This window comes from Lepus europaeus, chromosome 7 (assembly GCF_033115175.1).
Source record: "Lepus europaeus isolate LE1 chromosome 7, mLepTim1.pri, whole genome shotgun sequence".
Lineage (NCBI taxonomy): Eukaryota > Metazoa > Chordata > Mammalia > Lagomorpha > Leporidae > Lepus > Lepus europaeus.
Window position 1 is genome coordinate 61,809,013 of NC_084833.1, and position 27,995 is coordinate 61,837,007.

The following is a 27,995-nucleotide window of genomic DNA, read 5'->3' on the forward strand; positions in this document are numbered from 1 at the left end:
TAGTGTTCTAAGTGCTGCTCTGGCAATAAGTATAGGGTGTTATAAGGGCCCCAAAAGAGAAGTTCCACATCCAGATTTGGAGATAAGAGTAGTCTTCTCAGAAAGTTGACTCCTGGGCTGAGTCCTGAAATAAGAATTAGCAAGGCCAGGCCAGCGCTGTGGAGCAGTAGGCTAAGCCTCTGCCTGCGGCGCTGGCATCCCATATGGGCGCCAATTGGTGTCCTGGCTGCTCCTGTTCTGATCCAGCTCTCTGCTTATGGCCAGGGAAAGCAGTGAAAGATGGCTCAAGTGCCTGGGCCCCTGCACCCACATGGGAGACCTAAAGGAAAGTTCCTTACTCCTGGCTTCAGATCGGCGCAGCCCCGGCCGTTATGGCCATTTGGGGAGTGAACCAGCGGACGGAAGACCTTTCTCTCTGTCTCTCCCTCTCTCTGTCTGTAACTCTACCTCTCAAGTAAATAAATAAACATCTTTTAAAAAAAAAAATTAGAGAGGCAAGGAGCAGTGTTGTGGTGCAGTGGAGTAAGCTGTTGCTTGGGATGCCCCCATTCCGTATCAGCGCTGGTTCGAGTCCTGGCACTTCCACTTCCAATCCAGCATCCTGCTAATCCGGCTAAGGCAGCAGATGATGACCCACGTATTTTGGTTCTTGCCACTCACATGGGAGACCCAGATAAAATTCGTGGCTCCTGGATTTCGCCTGGACCAGCTCTGGCTATTGCATTCATTTGGGGAGTGAACCAGTGGGTGGGATATCGCTCTGTCATTCTGCCTTTCAAATAAATAAATCTTAAAAAAAAAAAAAAATTAGCAAGGAAACAGGAAGAAACTACATCCCAAACAGAGATAGCTGGAAGGAGAAACTGTTCCAATCAGATGCCCAGAGGGCTGGTTTAGGGACCTTAAATGTGAGTAGTTGTATTTGCACGGTAGAATTTTTTTTAAAGATTTTATTTATTTGAAAGTGACACAGAGAAAGGAAAAGACAGAAAAAGAGATCTTCCCATACATTAGTTCATTCCTCAAATGCCCAGCATGACCCAGGCCAAAGCCAGGAGCCAGACACTCCACCTGGGTCTCCCACGTGGCAGGGCAGGGGCCCAAGTACCTGGGCCATTACCTTTTGCTGTACCAGGTACATTAGCAGAGAGCTGCATCAGGGAAGCAGAGTTGCCAGGACTTGAACTGGTGCTCCAATATGGGACGCCAGGGTCCCAGGTAGTGGCTTAACCCACTGTGCCACAACACCAGCCCAAAGGCTGCAGAATTTGAGGTGAGGATAAGAGAAGGAGCAGAGGCCGGCGCTGTGGCTTAACAGGCTAATCCTCCGCCTTGCGGTGCCGGCACACCAGGTTCGAGTCCCGGTTGGGGTGCCGGATTCTATCCCGGTTGCCCCTCTTCCAGGCCAGCTCTCTGCTATGGCCCAGGAAGGCAGTGGAGGATGGCCCAACTGCTTGGGCCCTGCACCCGCATGGGAGACCAGGAGAGGCACCTGGCTCCTGGCTTCGGATCAGTGCGATGTGCCAGCCGTAGCGGCCATTGGAGGGTGAACCAACGGCAAAAAGGAAGACCTTTCTCTCTGTCTCTCTCTCTCTCACTATCCACTATCCACTCTGCCTGTCTCCCCCCCCCCCCAAAAAAAAAAAAAAAGAGAAGGAGCAGAGACATGGACAGGAACCAAGTTGAATCTTGGGTCTTCCTTTGGCATGTTGGCAGTGTATCCTCCCAGGATATATTAGCTTATGTGGCAGATTTCTCTAGGTATTCTTTGATTTTTTCTTCTTCTACTTGTGACCTATAAACAGACACTGTCTCAGGGTGGGCACGGTAGGAAGCAGGTTGAGCTGCTGCTCATGATGCCAACATCTCCTATGGGAGCACCGGCGCGAGTCCCAGCAGCTCTGCTTCTGATCCAGCTTCCTCCTAGTAATCTGGGAGGCAGCAGATAATGAATGGTTCAAGCGCTTGGCCCCTCCACCCACAAGGGAGACTCAGATGGAGTTTCTGGCTCCTGGCTTTCACCTGCCTAGCCTTGGCTGTTGCAGGCATTTGGGGAGTGAACCAGCAGATAGAAATTGCCTCTCCTGCTCTTGCTGTCGCTCTCTGTTGCTTTGGGTTTCAGGTAGATGAAAACAAATAAACTTGAAAAAAAGAAACTCTCTAGGCCAGGCTGTTTTATCAGATATCCTCATATAATTATTCCTTAAAGCCGCCTTGTTGTCTGCATGAGAGGACAGAAATAGGCTGACACCAAATTAAATCCCAATTGTAGTGATTTCCAAAAACTCAAGACAAATTTCTATCAGTTTGAGAATGATTAAATTAAGTGAATTCATGTAGACTATGATACATACCATGGAACATTCTTCTGCTATTAAAAAGGGTGAGAACCTACAACAATTTGAAAAGGGTTGTAAAGGAATAAAATTTTAAAATATAATCATTTAATATATACATTCTAAGAGGTTTTATTCCCAAACTGTTAACAGAGATTCAGATTTCAGTTTCTACTTGATGTACTTCTTTATGTTGTTTGACGTTATTCAACTGTCATGCCAACTTTTACTATTAAAAGGGAAAAACGGAGTGATCATTTTGCCTTGTGGTTAACACACAGGTTAACACACCTGCATTCCAAATGGGAGTGCCTAGGCTCCCCAGCTCTGCTCCCAGTTCTGGTTTCCTGCTGATATAGACCCACGCAAGCAGCAGGTGATAGCTCAAGTTGTTGGGTCTCTGCCACATATGTGGAAGATCTGGATTGAGTTCCCAGCTCCTGGCATTGACTTGGCCCAACTCTGGCTAGTGTGGGCATTTGGGAAGTGAGCCAGCAGATGGGAGCTCTCTATCTTTCTCTCAAAAAAAAAAAAAAAAAAAAGGTAACACATTTTCAAGAAAAATTCCAATTCCAAAACAAGGCAAATATGTTCCTGACCACCCTGCCATTCATCAAGTCTGTGCATCTGGCCAGATGAAGGTACTGGGATCTGACTATCTCCTGATCAGGAGCCAGAGTAACAGCTGGGAAAGACTGGCTCTGCAAACACAGCTTAGGAGTAAGCAACGCAGCATCGAGCTTTGAACGTTCTCCCCAGGAGTCAGGCCTTCTAAGTGACACCACTTATTCCTTCATGTCTTCTCATCTTCCCATTTAACATTTGTCCATCAAGCCCTAGTAAGGGCCCACTCTTTGCCAGACCAATGTCACATAATGGTGGGAACAGAGAAAGAGCCTGACTTCTTATCAATCTCTTAAACTTGCAGAGAAAAAATAGAAAGTAGGCTGTAAAGAAGTTAGTTCAGAAGGGACAACTTCTTCCACTCACTGAGCACCTGCTACAGGGCACACAATAGCTCTCAAGGTAATGTTTGCCTCCACTGCATAGATGAGGAAATAGGCTGTGATAAAATGTTGTTGCAAGTGCAATGCGGGCATCCCATCAGTTAGCTGTCAAACAAGCTATCCCAAAACTTGGTGGCTTAAAAACAAACTATTCCAAAACACAGAGGCTTAAGACAGAAAGCATTTATTACTGCTTCTAAGCCTCAGTGTCAGCTAGATGGTGGTTTCGGTCTTAACTGGGTTCATTCCTGTATCCGCAGTCATCTGTGGACTGGGTGGGCTCTCCTTCCTGGTCTTGACCAGGGGTGGGCTAGCTAAAGGCTAGCCTCCGATGGCCTGAGCTGGGATCACTGGCTCTTTTACATCGCTTACCAGCACATCTCTTGCATCCCTCCTGCAGGCCAGCCATGTTCTTTGCACTGGCAAAAAAGAGGGCAGGGGCTGGTGTTACGGCTCCGTGGGTTAAGCTGCTGACTAACACCAGTATCCCAGAGCGTCAGTTCAAGTCCTGACTGCTCCACTTCTGATCCAGCTCCTTGCCAATGCAAGGGAGACTCAGATGAAGTTCCTGACTCCTGGCTCTGAGCTGGCCCAGCCCTGGATGTTGTGACCATTTTGGGGGAGTCAACCAGTGAATGGAAGATCTCTCTCTGCCTCTCCCTCTGTCACTCTGCCTTTCAAACAAATAAATAAATTTTTTTTTTTTTTTAATTTTTGACAGGCAGAGTGAACAGTAGAGGGAGACAGAGAGAAAGGTCTTCCTTTTGGCCGTTGGTTCACCCTCCAATGGCCATCGCGGTAGGCGCGCTGCGGCCGGCGCACCACGCAGTTCCGATGGCAGGAGCCAGGTGCTTATCCTGGTCTCCCATGGGGTGCAGGGCCCAAGAACTTGGGCCATCCTCCACTGCCTTCCCGGGCCATTGCAGAGAGCTGGCCTGGAAGAGTGGCAACCGGGACAGGATCAGTGCCCCGACCGGGACTAGAACCCGGTGTGCCGGCGCTGCAATGCGGAGGATTAGCCTGTTAAGCCACGGGGCCGGCCTACAAATAAATAAATCTTAAAAAGATAGTGAGAGAGAGAGAGAGAGGGCAAGCCCCACGTGGCTTGCAGGGGCTCAAGTACTTGGGCCATCTTCTGCTGCTTTCCCAGGCACAATAGCAGGAAGCAGGATCAGCAGTAGAGCAGCTGGGACTCGAACCAGCGTTCATTTGAGATGCCAGCTTTGCTGGTGGCAGCTTAACCTGGTGTGCCACAACAGAAGCTTCAGTGAGCCCCCCCTCTTTTAAAGATCTATTTATTTGGAAGACAGAGTTATAGAGAGGGATAGAGATAGATCTTTGATTCACTGGTTCAATTCCCAAGTGACTTCAACAGCTGGGGCTGTGCCAGCCCAAAGCCAGGAGCCAAGAACTTCATCCAGGTCTCCGACATGGGTGCAGGAGCCCAAGGATTCAAGCCATCCTTTTCTGCCTTCCCAGATTCACAAGCAGGAAGCTTGATTAGAAGTGGAACAGGGGGCCAGCACTGTGGCATAGCCGGTAAAGCTGCCACCTGCAGTGCCGGCATCCCATATGGGCACCAGTTTGAGTCCCGGCGGCTCCACTTCTGAACCAGCTCTCTGCTATGGCCTGGGAAAGCAGGAGAAGATGGCCCAAGTGCTTGGGCCCCTGCACCCACATGGGAGACCCAGAGGAAGCTCCTGGTTCCTGGCTTCGGATCAGCGCAGCTCCAGCCGTTGTGGCCAGTTGAGGAGTGAACTAGTAGATGAAGGCCTCTCTCTCTCTCTCTGCCTCTCCTTCTCTCTATGTGTAACTCTGACTTTCAAATAAATAAATAAATCTTAAAAAAAAAAAAGAAGAAGAAGTAGAAGAAGAAGTGGAACAGCCAGGACACAAACTGGTACCTATATGGGATGCCAGTGTTGCAGGTGGCAGCTCAACCCACCACTGCAGGATGCTGGCTCTAAGCAAGCCACCTTTTAAAACTTGTTTGGTGGCCGGTGCCATGGCTCAACAGGCTAATCCTCCACCTTGCGGCGCTGGCATACCGGGTTCTAGTCCCGCTCGGGGCGCTGGATTCTGTCCCGGTTACCCCTCTTCCAAGCCAACTCTCTGCCATGGCTCGGGAGTGCAGTGGAAGATGGCCCAAGTGCTTGGGCCCTGCACCCCATGGGAGAGCAGGAGAAGCACCTGGCTCCTGCCTTTGGATCAACGCGGTGCACCGGCCGCAGCTGAACCAACGGCAAAGGAAGACCTTTCTGTCTCTCTCACTGTCCACTCTGCCTGTCAAAAAAAATTTTTAAAAAAATATTAAAAAAAAAAAACTTGTTTGCTTCCTGTTTATCACATCTTACTGAGCAAGTCACATGGCTGAGCCCAGCACCATAAATGGATGGAACTACAAAGTTATGGGATAAAAAAAATAAGAAGGGATACAGAGACCATAAATAGGGATCATCCAAGCAACCAACCTAAAGTGGGACACATTAGTCAATTTTATCTGGAAAAGAAAGCCTTTCCATGGGTGTTTGACTCAGCAGTTAAGACACCCACATCCCATATCAGAGTGCTGGGTTCAAGTTCCCATTTTGCTTCTGATCCAGCTTCCTTTTAGGTACACCCTGAGAGGGAGCAGGTGATGGCTGAAGTCCATGGATCCCACTACCCATGTGGAAGACATGGATGGAGTTTCCAGTTCCAAGCTTTGGTTTGGCCCAGACCCAGTGCACTGGAGAATGAACCAGTGGATGGACGATTGTGTGTGTGTGTGTGTCTGTCTGTCTGTCTTTCAAGTAAAAATAAAATTTTCAAACAGACTGTGAAAAGAGTATACTAGAGCTGGGTGTGGAAGCATGAATGGGTATTCACTAAGTGGGCAGCTGTTGCTTGGAACTGGATGCAGGCTGGTTTGCCACAATCAATAGAAACTCAGCAGGTCTTTCTGTGCTCATGACAGGGTTCTATTATGTGTTATCTTGGCTTCATTCCTTCTGGTCAGGCACAAGGCAGTAGGCACTCAACAAATGTTTGCAGAATGGAATTTAATATCTTATTGTGAATGAGGTGTGGACCGAAACAGCTGAACCTGGGAGCCAATTGTTAGAAAGAACAGCTTAACATCAGTTTTCCCTAAACAGAAATCCTTGTTTTTGGCATTTTCTCATTCATTCATCCAAACATTACCTGAGTGCCATTTGTAAACCAGGTTCTGTGTTAAGATGAAGAATATGACACAATACCAGCTCACAGCCTGGGCTACTGTTTAAATGAAGAAAGCTAGTAATCCTTCCAAATCAACAAACGTATCCAGCTCTTGGAGCTCTATTTTTAATACTCATTCAGAAAGTGCACCAGGAGCCAGGACTACACAGTCGGAAGTCCTTAGGAACTGTACTTGTACTTGACTGATGGACAAGATTAACCTTAAGTGTTTTAAGCTACAATCCATGTTCAGTGGTGTAGAACTACAGGGTCCAACACAGGCCTTACTTTGAGAAAAGTATTCAGTCTTCTGCAAAGGCAACAAGTGTACTGTAGGTGAAATGAGATGGGGTTCTGTGTAAACTGGACTTCTCCATTTCTACAAAAGAATAATGTGTTCTTTGTTGCCTGCTTGTAGACTTAATATCTAAAAGATTCAAGTCTACTTAATAAATAACCCATGCCCCCGGGGTCTGTCCAACACTTGACAAGGAATTCAGCTGGGACATGACTCAAGCTGGCACCTCCCCAGAGCTCAGCTGAGACTGCTGGTTTTTGAGAGCAAGACATTTGCTTTTCCTGCCTCTACACCTGTTAAACTCTATCCTTGCATATGTTAAGTCATCAAAAAAGGAACTTATTTGAATTGTATTTGAATTTAAAAAACTTTGTGTTAAATTGGAAATTGCATAGAAAATTAATCAATTTTTTTTTTTTTTTTTTTTTTACAGGCAGAGTGGATAGTGAGAGAGAGAGAGAGAGAGAGAAAGGTCTTCCTTTTTGCCGCTGGTTCACCCTCCAATGGCCACCATGGCCGGTGTGCTGCGGCTGGCGCACCGCGCTGATCCAAAGGCAGGAGCCAGGTGCTTCTCCTGGTCTCCCATGGGGTGCAGGGCCCAAGCACTTGGGCCATCCTCCACTGCCTTCCTGGGCCATAGCAGAGAGCTGGCCTGGAAGAGGGGCAACCGGGATAGACTCCAGCGCACCAACCAGGACTAGAACCCGGTGTGCCGGTGCCGCAAGGCGGAGGATTAGCCTGTTAAGCCAAGGCGCCAGCCTAAAATTAATCAATTCTTAAAAAAAATCATGGCCGGCGCCGTGGCTCAACAGGCTAATCCTCCGCCTTGCGGCGCCGGCACACCGGGTTCTAGTCCCGGTCGGGGCACCGATCCTGTCCCGGTTGCCCCTCTTCCAGTCCAGCTCTCTGCTGTGGCCAGGGAGTGCAGTGGAGGATGGCCCAAGTGCTTGGGCCCTGCACCCCATGGGAGACCAGGAGAAGCACCTGGCTCCTGCCATCGGAACAGCGCGGTGCGCCGGCCGCAGCGCACCACCGCGGCGGCCACTGGAGGGTGAACCAACGGCAAAAGGAATACCTTTCTCTCTGTCTCTCTCTCACTGTCCACTCTGCCTGTCCAAAAAAAAAAAAAAAAATCATGTAGGATCTCTGTCCTTAATGTGCTGTACATTGTGATTTAATGCTATAACTAGTACTCCATCAGTATTTTTCACTTGGTGTTGCTATATGAGGGCAAACTGTTGAAATCTTTACTTAATATATATTAAACTGATCTTCTGTATATAAAGAAAATTGAAAATGAATCTTGATGTGAATGGAAGGGGAAAGGGAGCGGGAAAGGGGAGGTTTGCGGTGTTGGACCTCTCAGTTGTAGAGATGCCCACTTGCTCGAGAGGACGCCCAAAAATCCAGACTCCAGACCAGTTGATGCAAAAAGCATGAGGTATTTATTGTACGTTTGCGCAAACGAGCCCCCACCTAAGGCGGTGAGGAGCCCTGAGCGGCAGTTTCACACAGGTTATATAGAGGGATAATTAGCATACCGGAGAATGCTGAGGAGAGTGCTGAGGGAACCAGCTGAAGAGAATGCTGAGGAGAGTACTGAGGGAACCAGCTGAAGAGAATGCTGAGGAGAGTACTGAGACTCTTCGAAGGGGGAGTGGCAGCTCTGCTCTGGGCATGCCTAGAGGTTCTCTAAAGGGGATAGACTTTTCCTTCCCAGAGAACGTGCCCGCTGGACCCTGGGGAACATCTAACCTCTTAAGAAGCCCCTGATATCTGCCCAGGCCTAGTTTCTTGTCCCTCTCCCCCATAAGGGTCCTTCAGCGGGTGGGAGGGAAGTTATGGGGGGGGGGGGGATCCATTGTAATCCATAAGCTATATTTTGGAAATTTATATTCATTAAATAAAAGTTTTTAAAAAAATGAATTGTATTTGAATTACAAGCTATTAGGCCCTTGGTGTTGTGTTTTTTTTTTTTTTTTTTTTTGGACAGGCAGAGTAGACAGTGAGAGAGAGACAGAGAGAAAGGTCTTCCTTTGCCATTGGTTCACCCTCCAATGGCCGCCGCAGCGCGCCGGCTGTGACCAGCACACCGCGCTAATCCGCAGGCAGGAGCCAGGTGCTTCTCCTGGTCTCCCATGCGGGTGCAGGGCCCAAGCACTTGGGCCATCCTCCACTGCCTTCCCGGGCCATAGCAGAGAGCTGGCCTGGAAGAGGGGCAACCGGGACTAGAACCCGGAGGATTAGCCTGTTGAGCCACAGCGCCGGCTAGGCCCTTGGTTTTTAACAGGAACTCCATTTTTAGAATATTTGCCAATTTCATTATCTCTGTATATCAAGCAATTTCTGCTTTGAATCCAATGATAAGAACCACATATGGTGGGGCGGGGGGGGGGGGGGAGCTATTGTAATCCATAAGCTGTACTTTGAAAATTTATGTTCATTAAATAAAATTTTTTAAAAAAAGAACTACATGGCCGGCGCCGTGGCTTAATGCTAATCCTCCGCCTTGAGGTGCCGGCACACCAGGTTCTAGTCCCGGTCGGGGCGCTGGATTCTATCCCGGTTGCCCCTCTTCCAGGCCAGCTCTCTGCTATGGCCCGGGAAGGCAGTGGAGGATGGCCCAAGTGCTTGGGCCCTGCACCCGCATGGGAGACCAGGAAAGGCACCTGGCTCCTGGCTTCGGATCAGCGTGATGCGCCAGCCACAGCAGCCATTGGAGGGTGAACCAACGGCAAAAAGGAAGACTTTTCTCTCTGTCTCTCTCGCTATCCACTCTGCCTGTCAAAAAAAAAAAAAAAAAAAAAACACTACATATGCCAAGATTTCCCTTTTTGATTTGGCTGCCAGGAACTTCAGAGGTAAATATAGGCTTGGATTCCTACAGCCCCTCGTATACCTGTCTCTTCTTTTAGCTTCTAATCTTCCACTTTCATTTCTAATTTTCTACACCTGCACTATCCAGTAGAGTATCCAATTGTTATAGGACAACTGAGCACTTGATAGGCAGCTAGTCCCAACTGGGATGTGCCTTAAGTATAAAATATTTCAATATTTAATATTGTTTACATGTTGAATATTTTGGTATATTTGGTTAAAGAAAACATTAACCTGTTTCATTTTATGTATCTTTTTAAATTTTACATGTCAACAAGTTATACAGGTGTGGCTTGCGTTGTGATTTGCATTGTATTTCTGTTGGATGCACTGTTTGACAAATTGTCCTGATTTATGAGTGTGTTATTATTGTAAATCTCAAATTCCTTTGGAAAGCAGGTAAAGTCATGCAAAGGAGGGGACAGCAGCGGGGTGAGAGAGGGGAGGCTGACAGGGAAATGTCCTTGTCCTTGTCAGCGTATCTGTCTTGTTGGCATGATTCCCATGCCCCAGGAAACCCTTGGTAAAAGTGTGTTTCTAGCTGCCTTCATCCCAGGTGAGTAGTAGTCTCTTTTTTTTTTTTTTTTTTTTTTTACAGAGTGGATAGTGAGAGAGACAGAGAGAAAGGTCTTCCTTTTTGCTGTTGGTTCACCCTCCAATGGCCGCTGCGGCCAGCGCATCGTGCTGATCCGAAGCTAGGAGCCAGGTGCTTCCTCCTGGTCTCCCATGCGGGTGCAGGGCCCAAGGACTTGGGCCATCCTCCACTGCCTTCCTGGGCCATAGCAGAGAGCTGGCCTGGAAGAGTGGCAACCGGGATAGAATCCGGCGCCCCGACCAGGACTAGAACTAGAACCCGGTGTGCCGGCACCGCAAAGCGGAGGATTAGCCTATTAAGCCACGGCTCGGCCCGAGTAGTAGTCTCTTGATTCTCCCCGTTCTCCAAGAAAACCTGTTCTCGCTTTACTTTAGCTAACAACTTGGAAGGGATCTGATAAGAAAATTCACACCACATTGCAAATGACTGATAACTTTGTGTTCACCCCTCTCAGGGGGTATTTCCATTTTAACAGGGAGCAAACAATCCCTGAACCCAAAGGAATGAATCTCTAATGGTGGAGTTTCAGGCATCAGTGACAGGTGAGTGAGAGGTAGACTGATTGCAGGTGAATGTGTTTTATGTGGCTACATTCAAAGTGTAGCTGAAAGTAGGGTCTTTGGCTGGAAAGATAATGGGACTGACAAACAAGTCAAGCAGAGAAAGTTAGCAAGTCCCCAGCCAGGTCAGACTGCAAAAGGCTCACGGACACCAGCCAGATCCTGTGCAGGCCTTCAGGGGTTTGTTAAGCAATAAAATGGCCCACTTGATGTCACTAGAGGGTAGATACCAAGAGAGTCTCCATGGCAACTACTGTGGAGTAGCAGGAAGGGTCTCAGAGTAATTCAGAGACTATGACTGCAGTCAGCAACCGACTCATTGGCTTAACTCAGGGCAAGTTTTTGTACCCCTTGGGTCTCAGTTTCTTCATCTGGAAAACAGAAATGGGTGTTATAACTGTCCCACGAGTCCTAAGAGATAGGTGCTCCGAGAAGTAGGAAGTCCCCACAAATCCAAGGAAGAGTGGATAATATCATAAACTGGAAACGCAGGGAGGCAGGCCTAGAGCAGCGGAGGGGAGAAAGCAAGGGGAGAGGGCCGTGGGGAAACGGGACGGTGATGCCTCGTACCCGGAACACTGTGCTTCTCTGTCCTCCCAGGCTGAACCTCCGACTCCCAGGGCCATGCTTGCACCTGACGAATGATGGCCTGAACTATGAGCAAACGGGACTCCATGGACACGGCGGTGCAGGAGCCCCCTCTCGACTACTCCTTCAGAAGCATCCACGTCATCCAAGGTCAGCCCGGGGCACAGCACTCCACTCCCCACGGTCGGTCGCAGGCCCGGTCCCTACTTCCAAGGAGAACCAGGTTTCCCATGCGCTTGCAGACTTGTGATTGTTGTTTTCTTTGGGAGGTGCAGGTGGTTTATTGTTTACTGTTTGCTTTTTGAGAGCACCAAATATGAAAGGAATTTTCAGATTTCAGAATGAGGGGCCTCCCAGGCCAGTTGATTGCCTTCAAAAGGAAGCCTGGCTACAGTTGGAAAGTCAAGTAGAAGAACACGGGGAAGCCAGGGTACCGGCCAGGAGTCATTTTCTCCTGTTCTGACCTGAAGAAAGGAGGGAACAGTGAGAGGGAAGCCCAGGCTGCTGTGGACCCAGCAAGGGGCAGGACTCTGTCTCCTCTGCCTGGTGCCACCAGCCTGTTCTGATCACTGGCAGACTGGCAGGCTGATAATATTGAACATCGTCATATATTCATTCTGGCCATACCTAAGTTTATTTCCTCATCGCCCACTTACTGCAGGTTCCAACACTGCCCACACTCATTCCAGTTTTACCAGCCAGCATCTCCTCAGTGGGCAGCTGGTACTTTGCATGAAGGGGCACAGGGGTGGGGGAGACCCTCAGCAACCTCATATTCTCAGTCATTGGTTCTTCCCAGGTTCTGCCCTCCCTGGCTTTTTTTTTTTTTTTTTTTTAATTTATTTATTTACTCAATAGGCAAAGTTAAAGAGAGAGGAGAGACAGAGAGAGAGGTCATATTCTATCTGCTGGTTCACTCCCCAAATGGCCACAACAGCAAGAGCTGGGCTGATCCAAAGCCAGGAGCCAGGAGCTTCTTCTAGATCTCCCACATGGGTGCAGGGACTCAGGGACTTGGACCGTCCTCCACTGCTTTCCCAGGCCATAAACAGAGATCTGGATTGGAAGAACAGCAGCCAGGATACAAACCAAAGCCCATGTGCAATGTCAGCACCACAGGCAGAGGTTTAACCAACTTTGCCACAGCCTGTTTTTTATTTTTATTTTAAGATTTAGTAACTTATTTTAAAAGTCAGAGTTACAGAAAGAGGAGAGACAGAGCTCTTCCATCTGCTGCTTTCCTGCTCAGATAGCCACAATGGCCAGCACTGGGCCAAGCTGAAGCCAGGAGCTTCATCTGGATCCCCAAACACTTGGGCCATCTTCCACTGCTTGTCCCAGGCCAAGAGCAGGAAGCTGGATCAGAAGCGGGGCAGCTGAGACAGGAACCTTATGGGATACCACAGGTGGTGGCTTTTACCAGCCATGCCACAACACAGGCCCAGTAGCCACCTTTAAGCTCAGGAAGCAGGTGAACAGTACTAGCTGTGGCTTGGGTTTAGGGCAGTATTTGCTTTTGCATTGGCCACAATGGATAGCTCAGGGGGTTGTTTTCTTAGGAGCACATGCCCACCTACTATGATCTTTATGTGCGCTGCATCTCTTTCTTTTTAAAAGATTTATTTACTTGAAGAACAGAGTTACAAAAAGAGAGGGGGAGAAATAGAGAGCTCTTCTATCTGTTGGTTCACTTCCCAAATGGCTGCAATGGCTAGGGCTGGCCCAGGCTAAAGCCAGGAACTTGGCACTCCATCTGGATCTCCCATATAGGTGACAGGGGCCCAAGCATTCGAGCCATCGTCCCCACCTTCCCAGGCACATTGGCAGAGAGCTGGATTGGAAGTGGAGCCGCTGGGGCTTGAACTGGCTTCCATATAGGATGCTGCACTGCAGGCAGCAGCTTAACCGGCTACATCACAGTGCCGGCCCTGCTGCATCTCTCACTGATGCAGTCCACATGAGGGTGTTAGCTGCAGTAACAGCTATGAACAAAATAGCTGAAGAGACAGGGGCAGGAGGAAGTGTTTCAGCTTCTGTCTGTCATAGGAATTCCCAACTCTGAAAGAAGAGATGCAGTTCTACCTACAAAGGAGTCCTCAGAATGAGGTGGGGGCCAGCATTGTGGTGTAGTGGGGAAAGCATCCACCTGTTACACTGGTATCCCATATGGGCTCCACTTCCAATCCAGCTCCCTACTAATGTGCCTGGGAAAGCAGTGGAAGATGCGCCAAGTGTTTAGGCCCTTGGACCCACATGGGAGAGACAGATGAAGCTCCTGGCTTCAACCTGGCTCAGCCCTAGCTGTTGCAGCTATCTGGGGAGTAAAACAGCAGATGGAAGATCTCTTTCTGTAATTCTTTCAAATAAATTTTAAAAATAAAAGAGCTGGTACCTAGAATAGCATAAAATGTAATCCATATGGATGCTGTCGTTCAGTCAGTACTTCAATATTTCCTAGGCACCTACTATTAAGCATTTATATACATATGCTATGACTATGTGTGTCTATACATATATGCCAGGTATTGTGTTCCTTAACAAGTTGGTGCTTGGTGGGGTTGGGTGCACAGCAAAGTCCCAAAAGGCCAGAGTCCCTTTAGATTCCCCAGAGCTTCTGAAACTCAAGGGTACTTCACAAGTTCATGGAAAATGTAATTAAAATGTTTATTTTGGTATAAAAAAGCTTTGAAATGCATATTTTTTTTCTTTTTAGAAGATTTGTTTGATGGCCGGCGCCGCGGCTCACTAGGCTAATCCTCCGCCTTGCGGCGCCAGCACACCGGGTTCTAGTCCCGGTCGGGGCACCGATCCTGTCCCGGTTGCCCCTCTTCCAGGCCAGCTCTCTGCTGTGGCCAGGGAGTGCAGTGGAGGATGGCCCAAGTGCTTGGGCCCTGCACCCCATGGGAGACCAGGAGAAGCACCTGGCTCCTGCCATCGGATCAGCGCGGTGTGCCGGCCGCAGCGTGCCTACCGCGGCGGCCATTGGAGGGTGAACCAACAGCAAAAAGGAAGACCTTTCTCTCTCTCTCTCTCTCACTGTCCACTCTGCCTGTCAATAAATAAATAAATAAATAAATAAAAATTTAAAAAAATAAAAGAAGATTTGTTTGAAAGGGGGCAGGGGAGGGCAGAGAGAGAGAGAGAGAGAGAGAGAGAGAAAGAAAGCAAGGGAGGGAAGTGAGATAGGCTTCCATCCACTGGTTCACTTTCCAAATGCCCACAATAGAGAGGCCTGGGCCAGGCTGAAGCCAGGAGCCTGGAACTTAATCTGGGTCTCCCAGATGGGTGGCAGGAATTTAAGTACTTGGACCATTATCTGGTGCCTCCCAGGTGCATTAGCAGGAAGCTGGATCAGAAGCACAGAACAGTTGGAACTTGAACCAGGCACTCTGATATGGGATGCAGGCATTCCAAGCAGCAGCTTAACATACTGTGCCCATGCCCATGTATAGTGTTCTCATAATGATTTTTCATGAATGTTTTGAAGACCTCTTGTATGCGTGGATTTTAAATATGTTAACTTACTTGAAAAGCAGAGACAGAAGACAGATCTATCTGCTGGTTCACTCCCCAAATATCCACAATAGCCAGAGCTGGGCTAGGCCAAAGCCAGGAGCTGGAAACTCAATCTGGGTCTTCCATGTCAGGGGCAGGGACCCAAGTACTTGACCTATTCCAAAGTATGCTGTAGCAGACTGGAATCAGGAGCAGAGCAGACTCAAAACCAAGCACTCCTATGTGCTATGCAGGCACCCAAGCTGCTGCATCAAATGCTGGCGGCTTCAACAATTCTTTGCAATCAAAATAAACATCTATTAATTCTATGCTATAAAAACTTCTTGCCGGCACCGCGGCTCAACAGGCTAATCCTCCGTCTAGCGGCGCCGGCACACCAGGTTCTAGTCCCGGTCGGGGCACCGATTCTGTCCCGGTTGCCCCTCTTCCAGGCCAGCTCTCTGCTGTGGCCAGGGAGTGCAGTGGAGGATGGCCCAAGTGCTTGGGCCCTGCACCCCATGGGAGACCAGGATGAACACCTGGCTCCTGCCATCGGATCAGCGCGGTGCACCGGCCGCAGTGCACCAACCGCGGCGGCCACTGGAGGGTGAACCAACGGCAAAAGGAAGACCTTTCTCTCTGTCTCTCTCTCTCACTGTCCACTCTGCCTGTCAAAAACAAAAACAAAAACAAAACTTCTTGAAGTATCACTGTATTTACAGCTGGGGTTAAAGGACAGGGTTCCAGCACACTATTTGGTAATTAATCAATCAGTGACATTGCAGTGACTTTGAAGGCATCTAATCTACACTTCCAGAGAAGGCAGAAGCACTGGCCGATCCCATGTGTAATCTAATAGTGCTCTAACTTCTGTCCACAACCCTTCGTTGTTAGAGTGTTCCCTCTCCCACACACCTCCAACCCTTTTCAGTATGGGACTGTGGGATGCCATAAAAAGTGCTTCCCATCAAACTCACTCCTACCTTCCGAGAACAATGGCAGCCCTTCAGAGACAGGAAGGCAGGATTATGGTTTCCCCAGTCTTCCTGTAGTTAAATGTCTCCCAGTGCTTTCTGAGTACTGGCATTCATGGCCTGGTTTCCAGACCTGCCTTGGCCCACTCTGAACAAACTTTAGCAGATCTTCAGGCAGTGTAGCACCTTGGTGTAACCTGAGAGCAGTAACCTGTAGCAGTCTGGATACTACCCTCCCCTTGAGCTCCAGGTAGCCTCAGGTGTTAAGTAATCCCATCCCGCTGATGGCTCCCTCTGAGCTTGGGATCTGCCCAGGCCTGGTGGCAATCTCCAAGCTTCTGCCTTATGAGATGGGTGCCAGCTCATGTTGGGGCCTTCATTTTTATTCACTATGTCATCTCACTTCAGGGTTTTCAGAGATGTTGGGGGAGAGGCAGGATTGTTTATTCATGAGCTTGGTACTCTGCTCCAGTACCCTTCTGGCACCTTTGGCCAGAAACTGTGGGTCCCGCTCACTCTAGACTAAGGCAGAGCGCCACCTTGTGGATGCAGCCTGAGCTGCAACTGAGGAGAGAAAGTCAATGCGGTGTGGGAGTGGAAGAGAGACAGTGGCCACTGGGAGGGCTGAAGAATGAAGGCTAACTCTGCTAGCTTCCGCAAACACTAATACTTCCGTCCCCAGAGTCAGCTTCAGGCTAATAAACAGAGGTTAGGGCAATGGGAAAAAGTCACCTCAGCCAAATGCTCTGGCTCCTCCCACTGACTGTGGGCTTGGGCAATGTCTATCTCTTTTTTAAAAGATGTGGGGGTATCCCACACTGATGGATTCTAACATCACCCCACTCCCTATACTCTCTGCTCCACAGCCAGGCTTTCCGAGGGGGTTGGTCGACACTACCTGCATTTCCTTACCCCCATGCACTCTTGAACTCGCCCCCTTCAAGCCCTTACCACTCCATTGAAACAGCCAGTTACTAGGGCCTTCGGAGTTGCCAAAATTACTTTCAGTCCTCACATAAGCCACCTGAACAAAAAACTCTTTCCCCCTACTCCCCATCCTTCCCTGATTATTCATTAACTTCTTCAGTGAACTCACCTGCCCCCATGAGCCTCCTCTCCCCTCTCTCTCCTTGGGAAATCTCAGCTGCTCCCTAACTTGTACACTCCACAGTATTCTCAGAGCTTCATCTCCAACTGCAGACAGCTTCTACAGGAACCGCAAACCAAGGCCAAGCAGGAACTCATTGCCTTCCCAGCCCCATTTCTCTTTTTTAATTCCTTATCATGTAACAGCACTGGCATCCACCTTGTCATCCAAATAAAAAACTGGGCCCCACCCTTGGGTATTCCACTTTTCCATCCAGCCAACCAACCGTGGCCCAGCATCCCTTCTTTGGATGACTAAAGTAACCGGACTGGTCTCTTGCCTCACCCCTCACACTGAGGCCACAGCAGTCTTCCTAAACTGAGACACTTGCATCACCTCCTTTGCTTTAATCACTCCAGTGGCTTCCCAGCACCTGCAGGATAAAGCCCAAGATCCTTAGCCCAGCACTCAAGACTGCTGTCTAGCTCACGTCTCCCTTCTCCTCCTGCCTGGCTCACATCGCCTGATTCACCAAGACCCAACAAAGGCTTCTAACCTGCCCTGGGAAACTTGCCCAACCTCCCAGCCCGGGTTAGGAGGCCTCTCCCATGTTGCTAGACTATTACTTAGTACTTAGCGCAGTTGCCAGTGTGTTTCCTTCCTGCCCAAGAGCTCCTCCAAAGCACAAAGGTGTGCTTCGTTTCTGTCCCTTCAGGCAAACAGAGGTTGGCACAGACTGTCTCCCATTTTAGATATCGCTGTAAACCCAGTGTCTGCCACACTGTGGGTGCTCGACATTGATGGGGAAGAGGGAGGATGTCCAGAGTTACACTGAAGTGAATTCTGCAGGCTCTTCAGGTGGTTAATTCTGGATTTTGTGTTACTATCTTGGCTCAAGTCCAATAACTCTGGTTTTCAATTTCCTCATCTATAAAATGGGAGTGGTTTGAACTCACCCTCAGTCCCTCACAGGTGTAGTATACAGAGGACTCAGTAACAATTGAGAAAACCGTGTGACCTGGGAAGCCTCTGCAAAACGGTGTAGACCTGGGCCAGGGCCACGCTCACTCAAACACGTGGCTTCTGCTGCAGCTTGGATTGCTCATCTTCACAGCTCTGTCCTTTCCTACCCTTCAGAGCCAGAGAGGCAAAGATGCTAAGCCTAAGCCTCTCTTGGTCCACACAGATATGATAAATGAGGAACCAAGGACAGGGCTGCGGCCACTGAGGCACTCCAAGTCGGGGAAGTCAGTGACCCAGTCTCTGTGGCTCAACAACAACGTCCTCAACGACCTGCGAGACTTCAGCCAGGTGGTTTCCCAGCTGCTGGAGTACCCCGAGAACCTGGCCTGGATCGACCTGTCCTTCAATGACCTGACTTCCATCGACCCTGTGAGTTCCTGGCCCTAGAGTTCAGTCAGTGGGGTGGGGGTGGGGGTGGGGGCAAGGCACTCTGTGCAGCCCCCAGCTTCTCTACTCCCTGTCATCAAGGTCGTAATGAGACAGCACGGGGTAGTGCAGAGCGCATGGCTGCTCAAATCCTGGGTTTGTTTCTTGTGGCTGTGGGAAAGCTGCCGACCTTCTCAAAGCCTCAACCCTTTTGGAAAAACAAGGCCACCGTGCTAGCACCATACAGGTTTTGTGAGAAGTAAATGAGAACAAATGAACCCAGGTGGCACATAGGAGGCTGAAGTCAAATTATAGCTTCATTACCGGGGAGCTCTGTCTTGTGCCGACTTCTGCTATGGAGGAGGTAGGGCACTTACTTTCCGTGAACTCAGATTCGAGTTTTAGGAAATAAACAAAATCTGGCCCCTGCCTGTGCGAGATCTGTTAGAGGGGAAAGGAGCTGGAGCACGACCCATACACTGTCTCCCCACTGTAGACATAGCCGCCTAACCAGTGCTGGGAGAGCTTCTCCTATGTTTCACTTCTCCTATGTGCCTCGCAGGGCACTCCACACTCCTGTCCCCTGCTGTGACAGGACCACCAAAGCTACAAAGGTAGTCAGTGAAGGGGCCGCGAAGGCTAAGGGACAGGCAGGAGGTCCCACTCACCGGCAAGTCCTGGCAGTGCTGGATCCCTTGGGAGATAAAAGAACGTAGGTTACAGTCATCAACCCCCTGTGGGGGACCGGAGTGGGCAGGTTGTTCCCTAATGCCTCCTCCTTGCCCAGCACCCACCCACCCAAGGTCCTGTCCAGCCCGGCTTTGGTCTCCTTCCCCAACAGGTCCTAACGACTTTCTTCAACCTGAGCGTCCTCTACCTTCATGGCAACAGCATCCAGCGCCTAGGGGAGGTGAACAAGCTGGCGGTCCTTCCTCGACTCCGGAGCCTGACACTCCATGGGAACCCCATAGAGGAGGAGAAGGGGTACAGGTAAGTGCCCTGCCCCGGAGCCGGGCTCCCCTGAGGGACAGGGACAGGAGACAAGACAGCCAGGACCATTCTTGCACTGTGCTTGCTCCTGGGAAGGGAGCAGCAGACCTGTAAGCATTTCCTGTTGTCAGTCAGGGTCCACACAGACTTCCCCAAACTGGATCTAAGTCCCTCCATCCCCTGCCGTGAGGGAGACAGCAGCAGATGGGGGCGGGGCAGGGAGCTTCTGATGGGGGGCCGGCCCCCAGCCCAGGTCTCCTCGCCAGGCAGTATGTGCTGTGTACGCTGCCCCGTATCACCACATTCGACTTCAGTGGGGTCACCAAAGCGGACCGCACCACAGCTGAAGTCTGGAAGCGCATGAACATCAAGCCCAGGAAGCCCCGGCACAAGCAGAACGCGCTCTGAGGCCCCTGGACCTCAGCAGTCCTGAAGGCCCGAGGACGGTCAGCTTGGTGTGACAATAAATGCTTTGAGCTGTTCAGCAGACGCGAAGTCACTTGTGCCTCACAGGGATGCCCTCCAACTCGGGTGACTTCCGGCAGTGCCGGGCATTCCACAGTGTCAGGCCAGCAGCGAGGACAGGAGACTGGGCTTCCCACAGGCCTCAGGAAGGGTCCTCTGCACCCTTCAGCTTAGTCATCCTGGGCTGGCATCGATCAGTGAATCCCCAAACTCTTCGCAGAGCACCAGGGTCAGGGGAGACACCCAGGAGGCCCCGCGGCAGGGGTGGCAGGTCCAGAAGTCAGGTGTGATCTCGGAACCTCCCCACTTCAATCACAATGCTCTGCTTCCAGCAGCCTTAGCTTTTATATGGTAGGCTTCTGCTAAGAGCTCATTTGATTCAAAGAATCTCTGCTTAAAAACATTTCCTGCTGGCTCCAGATCAGGGGTTCCCAGCACAGCCTGCTTTACCCCCAACCCTGTGGCTATCGGTGACCCTACTGAGCCTGAGGCAGGACCCTCAACAGTCAATAGCTGCTTCAGATTCAAGCCTGTGCAGCTTTGACTGTGTTCTCATCACTAGAAAAGGAACAAGAACAGACAAATCCAATCTGAGGTTAGCCCAGGCCAAGGTTCAGCTAAGACTTGGGCCCCCCACCCACTGCTCACACACTTGGGTAGCCAGAAGTAGTAGGGCGATGGGTGGGACAGAGGGGCCGGAACCAACGCAGATGAATACATTTCCTTTATCGAGGGTGACAAAACAAAAACAAAAAGAAAAAAGACCAAACATGTAAAAACCCAGGGTGCTAGAAAGACAAACTCAATTCATTCAAATTCAAGCTCATCCAGACCCTGGTCACAAACCCTAGAGGTGCATGTGAGCACCAAGTCAGGGAGAGGGGACAGGAGTGACTCTGAGGCCAAGAGGAAGGGAGGGAGGGGGACCCTCCGGGCCCCAGTGACCACCCCCGCAGTGGCACCTCCACCTTCCCAGTGACTGCGAGGACCTAGGACCTGTCCTTTTGGCCCCCACTCCACCCCTAGCTAGGGCTTTGAAGCCAGTCCCAAATGGTTCCACCCTCCCTTGCTCCGTCCTCACTTGCTCAGGCTTCCAGCCTCACTCTCCTCCTCCTCCTCCTTGTCCACATCTCCGTGATTAGTAGCAGGTTAGGGTACTGTATAAGCCGCAGTGAGGCTGGGGGCTGGGGGAGGCGGGGTGGAGAGAGGAGAAGAGCTGTCCAAGGATGCTTCTCTTCACGGGATTCCAAACTGTACAACCAGCTCCTCTTTTGCGTCCACACGGATCTGAGAAAGTGCACTGTAGGCGTAAGCAGCTATCCTGGAGACCTGAGACACAGGGGACGGGGGAGAGGGACAGAGACAGGTGAGAGGGGAATCAGCGAAGAGCAAGGGGCAGTGGGCGACAGGCCAAACAGAAAGCCACGGAGGGAAAGGGCCCAGGGAAAAGAACAAAGGAGGTGAGACAGAGTAAAGATTGGGCGAAAAGACAAGAGGACATTAAAAAGAGCGAGGTGGGAGTGAGCCAGGTCCCACAGGCCACTGCACTCCTAACACCACTGCTCCACCTCATCCAGGGCAGGGTGGGCGAACCCTCCTGTGGAAAGGGAGGCGGACTGAGGGGCGGCTCACCTGCTGCAAGTCGGAGAAGGGGATGGGCTCGCTGGCCAGCACTTGGTGCGGCTGGCTGGTTAGAGACGGCAGCGGTGGCAGCTTCTTCCAGTGGGTCAGGCTGCTGCTCAGCACGGCCAAGCGGGTGCTGAGCAAGGCGGGGAAGGCAGTTAGGCCACAGTCTGACCACCCCAGCCCAGCCCAGCCCAGGCAAGTCTTTTAACCTCCAGCCGATGACAGGGAGACGGGGTCTCCGCTGATCACAAACTCACTCTAGGCACACTCTCAAGACTATCACGGGGCAGAAGCTGACATGGACATCTGAGGCACCCAAGGGATTTGTGTGCAGTCTCCTGGGCTGCACCCAAATGGTGAGCCTGAGCAAAGCTGGGTCAGGGATGGGGTGGAGAGAGCCCCAAAAGCCTGAGGGAGCCAGCTGGCCAGTGCTCACCTGTACTGCCTTGCCCGGTCCATGTACTCATGCTGCTCCATGCCCTGGGAGTCTGCGGCAGACACATCAATGATGTTGCTTTGGGGAGGAGACAGAGAAGACATGACAGGTGTTTTTGAGAGGGATAAACATGACTCAGTGCCAGGTGCCAACTCCAGGGTTATCCGACACCAGTGGCCCCACCCTGCCTGGAGGCGCAGCTCCTCAATGACCTTGTCCCATTCCCCATGTCCTAGGCCAACTCCCTCTATCCCAGCCTTCAGTCCGGATGGACAGACGGACGTTGGAACTCTGCCCCAGGCTCGGGCCTGTGACCCTCACCTGGCTGTCTTGGCGAGGATGGAGGAGAGCAGGGCCTGCTCATCTGTGCGAGCGGAAGGCAGGCTGTGGTAGTTGGGCTCAGCTCCATTGAGGGCTTTGGTGGGGGGGCTGCTAGGGTCCAGCAGCAGCTTCCGCTCCTCTCGATCCTAGGAGAGGCCATGGGGGAGACCCTTAGTCCAATCTGCCTGGGGCTCTCCCTGCAGCCCAGCTCTAGCATAAGCACTCGCTTGAGTGCCCAACTCTATGGGCTATCAGGCAAGACTCAGTTCCTGCCTGCGTGGGGAGCTGTGCCAAATTGGTGGTGGCCTAGGGTTAACTACAGGGGAATAACCAAGCAGTCCTACAGGCCCTGAAAAGGTGGACAGAGGCAGAAAGCAGGAATTCAGCCACAGCCCTGGGGCTTCAGTACACAGTCCAGGATTTGGTGAAGAAAGGATACTGGACAGAGGGGTGTAACAGCCTGTAACGGTCAGATCTAGAAGGAAGTCAGTGCAAGTCGGGAGCTCAAGAACGACCCCTGGGCCCCAGGACGAGGCCCTCCCCAGCAGAGCTGTCTGCTCCCGAGATGAGGCAGCCCTGGTGAATCCAGACAAGGCCCCAGGCACCAAAGGAAAGCAAGTTCAGTGGCCATTCCTCAGGTGACCTCAGGGCAGGAATCTCAGCCGAGGATCTGGGTCACACAGGACAGCTGTCCTCCCTTCTTGAGGGCGGATCCTTCTCTCAGGTGCCTGCCCTCCTGTATGTGCCTCCCAGAAGCAGTGGCATGCACCTGGTGAGCGCTGAGCTGAGCAGTACAGCTGTCGCCTCCCTTTCCAAGCCCCCACACCTCTTGTGGCTGGAGCAGCCTCTTCAGTCTCAGGAGCCTGTTCCTACTAGCCTGTGCAGATAATCACAACCAGCCACAGCTCAGAATGGACCTCGGGCCAAACCAAGTTTCCCTTTTCCTGCAAAATTGTATTTCCCTAGCCTGTTTCAAGCCCTTCTTCTAATCTACTGTACTCTCGTACTCTCTGGATTCAACCCTGCCTTGAGCCTGTGAGCGTAAATCTCTGCTGGCTTTGTATCAGCTGCGAATCGGATTAGCAGACCTGCTGGGTGTCCACCCAAGCCATAAATGGGAGGGGAGCCCATCCTGGCTAATGCTGCTTCTCGAACCCCCAGCACCAGACCTCCAGATGCCTCAAAGCTGCCTTCCTGGTCCATCTCAGCTCCTACCACAAGCCTGCCTGCTGCAGGCCCCAGCTGCCCAGCCCACAGCTCCACGGCTCTCCTTACAGAGCGCTACTTCCTCCTGCCCTGCACGCTCCACCCTGGGCAGGCCCAGCCTCTTCACCTTACTTTTCCTTCCCAAGCCTCACTCGCCCAAGTTCCTCAGGCCACTGGCTCTGTTCCCAACGGCTTGAGAAAGCAGCTGTGGGCCTCTGTCCCATCACCTCTAAACTTCCAGACCCCCTCTCTCCTCCATAAGACAGGCTCAGTATTAAAGGGCTAGAAAGAAAGAATGCTGCCCAAGACTTAACTATCTCTGGACAGCTGGCTCCACGAGGCTTATTTGCTTCTTTTGTGTCTGTCCTCTCCCAGTGCCAGTTTAGACAGATCTTGCTAAAGCACAAGGCAAGTTCTCCCCTCAGGAGCTCTTCAGAAACACGGCGGTCAGGGCTGGCTTTTAGTGCACTGGTTGAGATGTCCCTTGCTGGCCAGGTTAAGCGGCTGCCTGCGACACTGGCATCCCATCCAATTTCCTGCAAGTACACCCTGGGAAGCAGCAGGTGGCTGCTCAAGTATTTGGGTCCCTGCCACCTACATGAGAATCTGATTGAGTTTTAGGTTCCTGGCTTTAGCCTGGCCCAGCCCTGGTTGTTTTAGGCATGTGCAGAGTGAACCAGCAGGTGAAGATCTGTTTCTTTGTCTCTCTGCCTTTTAAATAAATTCTTAAAAAAATTTTTTTAAAGTTAAGGTTTGGCGGGCCAGCATCATGGTACAAAGGGTGAAGCCACCGCCTGCAATGCCAGCTCCTATGAGCACTGGTTCAAGTCCTGGCTGCTCCACTATCAATCCAGCTCTCTGCTACTGCACCTGGGAATGACCCAAGTATTTGGGTCCCTGCACCCACACAGGAGACCTGGATGGAGTTCCAGGCTTTGGATGGCTTTGGCTTGGCTGTTGCAGCCATTTGAGGAGTGAATCAATGGATGGAAGATCTCTCTCTAACTACTTTCAAGTAAAAAAAAAAAAAAAAAAGTTTGGGGAGGCAGGGCATGTTGGGCACCACTTGGGACTCGTGCATCCCACATCACAACATTGGTTCCAATCCCAGCTACTCTGTTTCTGATCCAGCTCCCTAACATACCTGTGAAGCCGCAGATAAAGACTGAAGCACTTGAGTTCTTCCCACCCACTTGGGGACTGGGTGGAGTTCTGAGCTCCTGGCTTTGGCCTGGCCCAGCCCTGGCTTTTGCAGCCATTTGGGGAATGAACCACTGGATAGGAAATCAGTCTCTCTCACTCTTTCAAACAAGTAAATGAATATTTAAAAAATAAGGTTGTTTCCTGAGACCTGGCCTGTCAGAAGAGGACATGCTACTCTCTTCAGAATTTATAAATATCATCATCCTATTCCCACAGGGCGAGAACAGCATGGGGCAGGTTTGTCACTGGGTCAAAATAAGCCAAGGGTAGGATTTCACTGTCTACCCTGGCAAAGACATGCATGTGGCCTGCCCATGGCTGGCTACCTGGCCTGTAAGCATTGCTGGAAAAGACAGCTTGGCCAAGAGATGATGCCCACGGGTTTGGCATCAAAACATCTTGGCCACCACACTTCTCAGCGTGGCTAAATCACCCAGCCTCTCTGAACTCCTTCCTAACCCTTAAACAAACATAACCCAGATCGTATGACATACATTTGGCAAGAGCCAAATGAGGTAACTGTCCAGCCCTTTGAGAATTGTAATATCCTGTATATTTCATAAAATAATGAGCAGAGATGAGACTGGGAGAAGGTCCTGCTGGAAGAGGACTTTGAGGCAGCAAATGATCATGGCCTTTGCCACATGAGGCCTCAAATCACCCAACACGGATCATACACGTTCCCTGACAGCTCCATACAGAAATGAGGGGCCAGCGTGGTGCAGCAGGTTAAGCTACTGTCATCTCATAAGGACCCGGTTCAAGTAAGTCCCAGCTGCTCCACTTCTGATCCAGCTCCCCGTGGTCACTTGGGAAAGCAATGGAAGATGGCCCAAGTCCTTAGCCCCCGCCACCCATTTGGGAGATGCAGATGGAGTTCCAGGCTCTTGGCTTAAGCTGGTCCAGCCTTGGTCTTTGTGGGCATTTGGGGAGTGAATCAACTGATGCCAGCACGCACACTCTCCCTCTCTTTCTAATAAATAATATTTAAAAAAATAAAGCAGCCTTATTGTATTTCACAAATAATGAATGTGATATAAATTCCTATTACATTAGAAAAAAGAAACCCACAGAAATGAGACTCCATCAAGGGAAAAGATAAAAGACTAAAGAAAGCAGCAGAGGCCAGTGCCGTGACACAGCAGGTAAAACCACCGCCTGAAGTGCTGGCATCCCATATAGGTGCTGGTTCTAGTCCTGGCTGCTCCACTTCCTGTCCAGCTCTCTGCTGCTGCCCTTGGAAAATAGCAGAAGACTGCCCAAGTCTTCGGGCACCTGCAACTGGCTAATGGCTTCGGATTGGTCCAGCTCTGGCCATTGCGGCCATTTGGGGAGGGAACGAGAGGATGGAGACCTCTTTCTGCTTCTCTGTAACTCTGCCTTCCAAATAAATAAAGAAATCTTAAAAAAAAAAAAAAAAGCAAAAAACCTAGGTCTCCCTTCTAGGTAGAAACTTGTGCTGTTTCTCTCAGGGCAGTAACCCTTAGTGACTCACTCTCTGCAACACTCTAGGTTATGTATGGATCTTGCATTGTGCAGGGACACTGTAACAGGTTGAGGTGAAGTGAGAGGTGTTGGGCATGAGGCATGCTTAACACACAGCCTAAGTAACAGGAGTTGCTTGGAGAACTGAAGCCCACTAGCCAAGCCACCCATGCCTCCCAGACACACAACAGCCTTCCCTGAGCTTAAGCCCTAAATCCAAAACACCCGCACTGGGAGGGGGGGTGGACCAAAAAGCAAAAAACTAGTTCCCAAGTTCTGGTGATAGCATGTGTCAGCGACCAGCTCTTCCACTAAACGCTGAGCTCTTGATGCAAGCTTTCCACTCTCTGCTGCTATGAGTGTGTGCTGAAATGCAGAACCCAGACATAGAGGCAGTCAAAAACGGGGAGCGGCTGGCTAGCAGCTTGGGACTTCATCCTGGGAAAGATCTGCGCCTGCTCCAAGTGGTCGGGCAGGGCTTAATTGGGGGGAGAAGTGCGGATGAACCCAAGGGAAGATGGAGAAGTTTACGCTGTACAGGTCAGTTCTCCCCAGCCTAATCCTTTCTCCAAAGGGATCAGAACGAGTCAAACGGCCAGGGCAGGCACTCCTCTAGCTACAGGAACCCTCAGTCCCCAGGCAGGGACTGCACCGAGGCAGGCCAAGCTCCAAACAATTGAGCTCCCCCATCCATTTCTTTTCAGAAAAAGGAACACCTGAGCCCTTGCTGCCCAATTTCCTGCAAGACCTGACGTCCTCAACTTCCAGCGGCCTTCTCGGACCCCAGACCAGGCGTGACCTCCCTTCTCTAAACCCGGGGACTAAGAGCATACACAAATTCCCGACTCATCTCGGGACAGCTTAAGTCGGAGCCTCAGCCTACCCACCGCTACAGTGGATTCACACCCCGTTAACATTAGCACAGAGAAGGCGCAGGAAGCTCGGGAGAGAGTGCTTCCCAGGGACCTGGGCTGAAGACGCGTGAAAGTGTAAAGATCTGAAGTAGAGGGACATGGAATGGGTGGGAGAGAGCTGGACAGACAGCTGCATGCACACCCCCCAGAAGGGAACTGTGTAGGAGACCTAGGGCTTTAAGAAGGGTAGGAGTCCGGCTCGGCGTCCCCTCCGTAATCTGTCCCCTCCAGGCCTCCGTACTCAGTGAGCCCTGCAGTCCGGCTCCCACTCCTCGGCAGATTTCTTTCTGGGCCCCGTGCCCCAGGACCTCAGCCCTCTTTCCCGAGCCCCGCCTGCCGCGGCCGCACCTGGTCCGAGTCTTCGTTCTCGCTGCTGTAGCAGCACCCCATGGCTGGGGTCGGGCCGGGCGCTCAGGCCGAGCCGAGGAGGGTCGGCGTCCGTCAGGAGCCCTTCCGGTCACATGACCCGTAGCTGCCTCCCGCAGGCAACCACCGGCTGCCCTCCCCACGCCTACCCCGTCTCACTGCCGCTGCCGAAGCCTGGCTTCCGGCCCCGCCCCTGCCCGCGTGACCATCGTCAGCCAATGGGAAGGGGCATCCTGCGCAATGGGGCGCGAGGCACGTGATGCGAAGAAGGGAGGGGCGTATCACATGACTTAATTAAGTCTTTAAGCTCGAAACCTCTGACTTTGGCTGTCATGGTCTTTATGAGAATTGTGCCTTGTGGTTACGTGGCTGCTAAGCCACCTTTCTGGGCCAGTGAGTGAGCTCCTACAGCAAATGTCATGATATACTTACTTTTCTAAATGCCATGAGAGGAGCGAGTGGGATCCAGGGCGAATGCAGTCTGGGAACACGTACATAGGTCCCTTACCGGCGCTCAACTGGGGTGTGGTGCCTGACAGTTATCAACTTGTGCTGGAGATCTGCAACTTAAAGCAA

General features: G+C 51.1%; 2 protein-coding genes across 3 annotated transcripts in view; one reads left to right on the forward strand and one right to left on the reverse strand.

Moving 5' to 3' along the window:
* The window catches only part of LRRC51 (leucine rich repeat containing 51), a 30,033-nt gene extending 2,628 nt beyond the window's left edge, over positions 1 to 27,405 (forward strand). The window contains exons 2-6 of one of the 2 annotated variants that reach the window (XM_062196652.1): positions 10,769 to 10,856; positions 11,475 to 11,612; positions 18,205 to 18,410; positions 19,249 to 19,397; positions 26,844 to 27,405. In XM_062196652.1, coding sequence (XP_062052636.1) covers positions 11,531 to 11,612; positions 18,205 to 18,410; positions 19,249 to 19,397; positions 26,844 to 26,859 — 453 coding nt within the window. In that variant the 5' untranslated portion in view covers positions 10,769 to 10,856; positions 11,475 to 11,530 and the 3' untranslated portion in view covers positions 26,860 to 27,405. Of the gene's footprint in view, positions 1 to 10,768; positions 10,857 to 11,474; positions 11,613 to 18,204; positions 18,411 to 19,248; positions 19,398 to 19,663; positions 19,869 to 26,843 lie in introns of those variants that run through there. The other variant, XM_062196651.1, reaches the window with a different exon arrangement.
* LAMTOR1 (late endosomal/lysosomal adaptor, MAPK and MTOR activator 1) lies at positions 20,573 to 27,570 on the reverse strand. Its single transcript, XM_062196653.1, has 5 exons — positions 27,402 to 27,570; positions 22,246 to 22,391; positions 21,925 to 22,002; positions 21,495 to 21,621; positions 20,573 to 21,191 (listed from the first exon to the last, which is right to left on the reverse strand). The coding sequence occupies exons 1-5, from the start codon at positions 27,441 to 27,443 to the stop codon at positions 21,099 to 21,101; spliced, it is 486 nt and encodes a 161-aa protein (XP_062052637.1). The 5' UTR covers positions 27,444 to 27,570; the 3' UTR covers positions 20,573 to 21,098.
* Positions 27,571 to 27,995: the final 425 nt, after the last annotated feature.